We start from the raw sequence: 7,441 nt of genomic DNA on the forward strand, positions 1-7,441 counted from the left end.
TAGGTGATATCAGCCCAGTTACCCGAAAGATACATACCCGTTTGCCCGAATCATGCCCGCTAACAATTTCTTTTCCTTTTATATTCTCTGTCCTTGGGTAATAGAATAATATGCTAATTCTCTTAACTTATAGTTTTTATAATTTCAACTTTCTTGAGTTATAAAATTATATCAAGATCAAAATTTTAAGAAAAGTTTTTCAACAATCCAAGAGGTAACTTTTAACAAACTAAAGGGTGTACCCACTAACCACCCACTAACCAAAGGGTAATTACCTGAAATTTGGGTATGAGACCGGGATTACCAATACATGTCCCAACCCCGCCCCAACTCCGGAACCAAATCGGCTTTACAATGAGTTTGGGCTTACAAGAAAGAAAATCAAAAGGTCTTCTAAATGATGATAAATTGACTGGGAGTGAGCTATGAAGTAAATTAATCATACAAAATCTGGATACACGAGAAAACAATATGGCTCTAATGTTCCTAATTTCTATAAGACCAAATGAAACAAAACCACAGCTTTTGTTCAACGTAACAACATACATAAAGGTCACCCATCATAATATTGCCACCCAACAGCAATGGCGGCTACTAATAAGATTTTTATAATTACCTTTGAGCTTATAAATTTTGAGGATGAAGAAGCAGGCGGCGTTGATGATGGTGGTTCCCAAGTTTTCCCTCTCAACTTAGCTAACAACTTGGATAAAAACAATTGGAGCTTACCAGTCCTCTTATCTGCAAGTTTAAGACAAATGTATAAATACAGGTAAGTAAAAAGCTTTAATATGCTAATTATGATTACAGAAACAATCTGATTACAGTATTGAGAGTCATGTCTTCTAATCTTAAAAGCAAGATTGCATTTTAGATTTTATAGAAAAATATCACTAACAAGAACCGTGCTACCTTTGCTCTTCAAAAGTCTTTCTTCTTCGTTAACACGCTTTCTCAGTGCATTCAGCAACGACCCAAAATATAACGCAAAGACAGTGCATGTGATTGTGATGACATTGTAAGGCATGCTAAAATCAGGGGTTGTCAGAGGAACAAGAAGCACTTCTGTGTAAGATAATATTGTTCTTCTTTCCTGCGAAAAATAACACAAGAAAAATGTAGCAAAATGTTAGTCGATTTGGGTTGTGTTTTATCTCAAATGAGTTAAACAAAAAATGTAGCTAAAGGGAACAGATTAAATGAATTAAACAGTTTGATATCGTACAATGTCTACTTTTAATGAATTTAACCTCCTAAAATTGTTTTATTCAAAGATTTACATTATTGTAATAACATAGTAGCTATTTATAGGCATGGAAATGCACTTAATGTTCAACAAACCATTCGGCAGGAAGTTCGTTTACTTATAAAATGAACGAACATGAAATAAACTTTTTGTTCATTTAGTTAAATGAACAGATTTGAACACACGTCTCATATATTCGTGAACACTCATTCATTTAAGTTCGTTTAGGTAGTTCATTTACGTTCGGTTACATTTAGAGAGAACTGTGGTTTTCGCCCTATGGTTTGTTCAAATTTGCTATTTAAGTCCAAAAGTTTAAAATTTGCTTTTTCCGTCCCTAGAGTTTCATTTCGTTGCAATTGTTAAAAGTATAAACGACCGATTGACGAACGTGAACGAACAAACATAACCGGGCATAGACGAACAAGCGTAACAGATGAAACTTAAATAGTAAACGTAAGCATCATTTTGTTGGGTCCAAGTATTTTTTAATAAAAGTAGATTACATGCTAATGGGTGATATTTTAATTTCATAAGATTAGACTAAACTGTAATGGGCCAATTAAAAGTATCATAAAGGAACGAACATATGTTTAGTATTACGTTTGTTAGTTTACGTTTTTTTTAAGTTCGTTCCTTTATAAATCATTTAATTTTTTGAGGCCCATTACAATTTAGTATAATCTTATGAAATTAAAATATCACCCATTCGCATGTAGTCTACTTTTATTAAAAAAAAAATGGACCCAACAAAATAATGTTTACGTTTAGCATTAAAGTATCAACGATTATGTTTGTTCATCCATGCTCAGTTATGTTTGTTCGTTCACATTCGTCAACCAGTCATTTATACTATTAACGAACAAACATAAACAAACATGAACATGCTTGTATTTTTTTTACAAACGGAAACGAACAAGAAACCCTGTTTGTTTAAACATATGTGTTTGATTGTTTGTTCAGTTAAAAATTAAACGAGCGAACACAAAAACGCCCCGTACGTGTTTGTTCGGTTTGTTTGCAAGCCTAGCTATTTATAGAAAATAAAAAATCCACAAAAGGTGTTTTGGGCCATTCTAACCCGGCCTGGTTTCAACCAGTACTAAAGAGACCAAAACCCATTTGTCCTGTTACCCACCCACCCAAACTGCCCATCTTGCCACCACTACAAGTCTAGAAGATAGAATATGTCTTCACATTCAAAAATTTCTAAGTGCAAGTCTCAAATACCTGCATCTTTGACACCATAGGTGACTTGATCGAAGTATCATCCAGTTTATACTGTAACCGTGTTTGAAAATTCGGGTAGCTGATTATGGCAGACGGGATGTCAAACCCTTGGTTAGCATCTGGAGGATATTCATCTATGTGCAAGAAACCCTGCAACAGCAATAATACATCAGTACAGTAAGTAGTCAAACATGTTTTATCTTATAAGATGAAAGATGTGTACCTTATCAAATTCTAAAGTTATTGAAGCTGATTTCATGTCACAAGGTAATCTTAAGATCATTTCCATTACTCCAGGGGACACCTTATCTTCAGAGGGCGAGACATTCATCTTTTCAATAATATCTTCAAGAGATTGTGATATCCCATCCACATATATCTTTGTTGTATGATAATACACTTTTATATACCAAGGCACAAGTTGAAAAACATCTACAAGCAAATAGCACTTTTCTTCATTATTGTTGCCTTTTAAGAGACTTTGACTCCATTCTGTTGACTGCAAAGAGAGAGCAATAGCACCCTTCTCGTTCCCACTACCCATTAAGAACCGACTTACACGTAACGGTGCTTTCACACATGACCAACTTACTGGAAGCTTCCACCAGAATCCCAAATCAAATGGTTTAGAACTATGATAGTTATTAATTGAGAAACCGTATAAGATAGAGTAGCCTTCTTTATGTATACTGTTGATTTCTTTCATTATTCGGTCAGGCGGAACTGAAAATCCAAAGATTGAATTACTTCCAAAATCTTCAATATTGTTCCATGTATCTTTCATGTTATAAACTAAGTTCCCTTCAAGTTGAACATAAACATTACTAGACTTAGAAACAGCACATTTCCCATCAACCGTTTTTCCAAATAATGAACTCATACTCCAGCTCGGTTGTAACTTTCTGCTACTGGAGAATGAAGCGTGTGTTTCCAAAGAATCTGGTTGAACAACAACTGTAAGTGTTTGTTCAAGCACAATTCCGTGTAAAGGCACTGGATCAAACTCATCTGAAGTTAAATGCAACCGTTGAGAATGATAAAAACCACTGTAAATTGATGGTCTGTTCATTAATGAAGAAAGCCCGGATTTGTCTCGACATGGAAGTAACTTCAACCATGGAGTCAGATTCTCAGTACAAACAGCCTCTCGAGGTAATAAACCGTATCTTAAATTGCCTGAAATTGACCGGAAGCTCCAATCAGGAGCAGTATAGGTGGTAGAAGATTCAAGAAAGTTGATTGAAGCGCAAAAGAGGCCTGAAAGTGTGTGTGTTAGATTTTTCCAAGAAGCATCAACTTGATCTGGAGGTACATCAAAAACAGCCCATAGTTCAACTCCAGGAGGTTTGGCATTGCTGGTTGCAATAGGGTCAAAGCCACCCCAACTGTCATAGTTCCAACGACCTTGAGTGAAAGACAATTCCATTTCTTTAATTCTATATTTGTGAACCTGAGTAGGCAGCATTATACGATGTTATTCTATAATCGATATATATATCAAAACAAAACTCCAAGATCACTATTAAACAGATACAAACAATGTACATACAATAGCAACAACCATATCCAGTAAATCCTGTGCATAGCAATAGCTATCTATAGAGTTTGGGGAGGGTAGGAAGTAGGCAAACCTTACCTCTATCCCTAGGGATAGAGAGGCTACTACCAGAGAGACCCCAGGAACCAGTAACAAAGAGTTTACAAGCCATCGGCCCTAAAATATATAGCGATAAAGAGCTACCAAAACACATAACAAAAGTCATGGGGTGGGGGGGGGGGGGGTAAGCATAGCATCATAAAAGAAATATTTTGAAACATTAGACCACACATCTCCACAAACCCCTATCCTGGATCATGTCCTCAGAGAGGTGCAACTCAAGCAAATCCTGCCTAATTCGTTCATCACTGAATGAAACAAATCTGACCCCATCCAAATTACAGAATTTTTATATCTAGAATGCTGCAATCTTCATGATCAGCATCACAAAAAAGGAACAACTCTTTGCTCGGTCATACAACTTCAGTAAATCAACTGGATGTATAAAAACACATTCATGATTTACCATTATGGTGACTATAGATTAAAAATGAACTAAACCACATAAACATTGAAGCAATGGAGTTGATATCTAATTCCTATGTAAATAAAACAACAAGTAATATGAAGCAAATGCAGATCAATTCAATTTAAATTAATCACATCAGCATCCATCTTATACTTCATTTCGGATAAAACAAAGCAAGCAAAACTCTAAACAACTGCAGAGTAAGTCCTTTCAAAGCATCTGTGCAAGCATATTCCCTTAACCTATCAATAACCACTCTTAAGTCTAAACAATGTGTAAAATCTGAGTATTTTAGACAACATAAAGTCCACTGCGATCCCTAAACATTCTGACTTCATAACCCTAACTTAGGCCAGAGTTAAAACCCTAACTCTAACTCAACAACAACAATTAAACAACCTATGTTACTAATTCACCTACTGATTCAATAAAACACTAATAAACAAGTGATTATTATAATACTAGTGTAACTATACCAGCTGATATATAGCTTTCGGAAAGAGCCGGTGATGACGGCCATAAGAGCTCGTCGGCGGGACTGTACTCTGGAAGTGAAAATGAGTTAGCACTTTGCGATCGGGAAGTGGCCGGAACAACAACTCCTCCGTGAACTCTTCTTCTTCGAGCTGTTGTTCTGCGGTGGATTCAGAGGATACGAGGAGTAATAATAATAATAATAATAATAATAATAATAATATGAAGATGGAGAGCAAACGAGCCATGGAGATATGAGTAATTGCGAACGTGAGCTATGGTGATGGAGTTAATCGCGTAGGATATTCGGCCATTGAAGCTGCTGCTGCAGGAAGTTCAGAATGTGTTTTCAGTGACGATCCAAATCGGAGATGCCTCAATATTCGCCGGGTCGTAGTTCAGATCCGATACTGGTCAATGGGTCGGGTTATGCCGGTTTGCTAATTTTCTTTTTATTCTTTCTACTTTATTGTTTTTTAAATTGAAAATTCAAATTTAACTTTGATCACATATTTCAACTTTCACTTTTTATTGCAAAGGTTTTGATTTTCACTCTATATTCTCATAATGATTATGACCGAAATGAAGAAACGTATGTATTGAATCTTCTCTTGTACTTACTAATTCAACATCTCAACCCGACATTAGCATTAAGCATTATGAGCACGAACATCTTTTATAATAACACTTTATACCTCTATTAAACACTCGATGACATAAAAAGATAACCAACATCCTTACAACATATACATACGGCTTTAGTTAATGTAAAACCCTAAGTATTCATGACTTATGAGACAACTTTACATACAAATATGGTCAGCATCTCATTTCTAAACAAGCTTAATCAGTGATGCAATATCTATTCATGGTAGCTCTAAGCATGAGTGACAACAACTTCATATCATTCATGATAAGTAGATAATAACTTGAAAAGATTGTTCTTACATTATGTTTAGTTTTTATAAAAAAATCAACTTAATTCATTTATTTCTTTTGTTATTTTTTAAGGGAAATACCAAATTATTCCAAACATGAAAACCAAAAGCTCAAAAGGTAATACATTGCATGTCCAAATAATCAATGTTCTTGATCTGTCAATTCAAGAGCGGATATTTTCATGGGTCAGGCCGGGCCGCTACCGTGCTTGTTTTTCGCTCAGTGGTGTATATTTTCTAAGAAAAAAAATTATGTATTGAGTTCGACCCAATCAAATTATTTGAGTGTTAAAAGTTAAAACAACTCAAGCCCAAATAAATTTGAGTAATTTTAAAAGAAAGTTTTAGAAAAAAAGCACCGTATACCCAAGCCCAAATGAATTTATTATGTATTTATTTGTTTGGTCATAACAATAGCGTGTTTATATAATAAAGTTTCGTTAGCTGTTAAAAAAAATATATTACGTCTGCTTTAGATCTTTTGTTAACATGTTCATTGGTTTGGTCTGTTCGGGTGGTTATGATGTTGGGTTTGGTTGGATAAGAGACCGGATGGACTAACTGAGGGATGGCTACTTGTGGATTTACATTGATCTCTTAAGTCTTAACTATGTGTATAAGCTTATATTGCAAATACAAGGAGATTAAAGAGTAGACATGACATTAACATATCAACACAAAAGAAAGAAAACCAAATCCCATAAAACAAAGAAACTAGCGACAGTTAACTGATTACCAAGATTAATACCATCAGTGACAATGATGCGGAAAGACGGTTAGACCTTATGCTAACCGAGGAACGCAGAGACTTAGCCGCAGTGCGTGAAGAGAATTACAAACGACAAATGCAAAAGTACTACAACACGCGGGTAAAACTCTGCAACTTCAAGGAAGGAGACTACATACTGCGTAACAACGAGGCTTCGAACCAAGAACGCCCAGGAAAGCTGGCCCCGGTCTGGGAAGGGCCATACGTTATCAAACAAGTTCTGGGAAAGGGCGCATACCGGCTCGAAAGGCTCGATGGCACTCTCATCCAAAGAACATGGAATGGAGCTCAATTACGCAAATGTTATATGTAGATCAATTCCAAACTTGTAAAGAAAAGGCCTAAGAGCCACTTCTAATGGAAATGATTCTCCTTTCACAATGTGTTGATAGCCTTACCTTTAACTTATGAACTTCCCATGTGCCGGTATTCACCGCATCAATGTGTGAAGAAGTAAGTAGTTGCGTGTGGAAGGCGGCAAAACCCGCATAAACACAACGTTAAAAATGTTAAAAAGTTAAGGAAAACCTACACGCAGGTCAGATGTAAGTAAAGTTTAGCCATCCTTGTAAGTGCAAGTGACGGTCTTACCCGCACAATCACGAACAAGGAAGCAAAACTTCAACCTATCATCTACCACGTTCAAAGGTTAACTTATTCTGGACACTTAGAAAATTTCAAAGGAAAAGATGAGGAAAACTTCCACGCAGGTTAAATG

At 35.8% G+C, this 7,441-nt stretch overlaps 1 protein-coding gene across 1 annotated transcript; it reads right to left on the reverse strand.

Annotated features, from left to right (window-relative positions):
* Positions 1-286: 286 nt before the first annotated feature.
* Positions 287-5,422, reverse strand: LOC143546544 (uncharacterized). The gene is made up of 5 exons (XM_077038196.1): positions 5,019-5,422; positions 2,700-3,926; positions 2,477-2,626; positions 913-1,093; positions 287-741 (listed from the first exon to the last, which is right to left on the reverse strand). Exons 1-5 carry the CDS (start codon positions 5,262-5,264, stop codon positions 554-556), a joined length of 1,992 nt encoding a protein of 663 aa, XP_076894311.1. The 5' UTR covers positions 5,265-5,422; the 3' UTR covers positions 287-553.
* Positions 5,423-7,441: the final 2,019 nt, after the last annotated feature.

This window comes from Bidens hawaiensis, unplaced genomic scaffold (assembly GCF_021521415.1).
Source record: "Bidens hawaiensis isolate Kalapana, Puna unplaced genomic scaffold, B.hawaiensis_p1.1 tig00014401_1, whole genome shotgun sequence".
In the NCBI taxonomy this organism is placed as follows: Eukaryota; Viridiplantae; Streptophyta; class Magnoliopsida; order Asterales; family Asteraceae; genus Bidens; species Bidens hawaiensis.

Bases quoted from the DNA above. Each gene is read 5' to 3' on its own strand.
- LOC143546544 (XM_077038196.1), bottom strand. From the start codon at position 5,264: ATGGCTCGTTTGCTCTCCATCTTCATATTATTATTATTATTATTATTA. The intron at 3,927-5,018 runs GTATAGTTACAC...CTGCCTACTCAG, and splicing joins CGAAAGCTATATATCAGCTG to GTTCACAAATATAGAATTAA. The intron at 1,094-2,476 runs GTATTTGAGACT...TATTTTTCGCAG, and splicing joins CTATGGTGTCAAAGATGCAG to GAAAGAAGAACAATATTATC.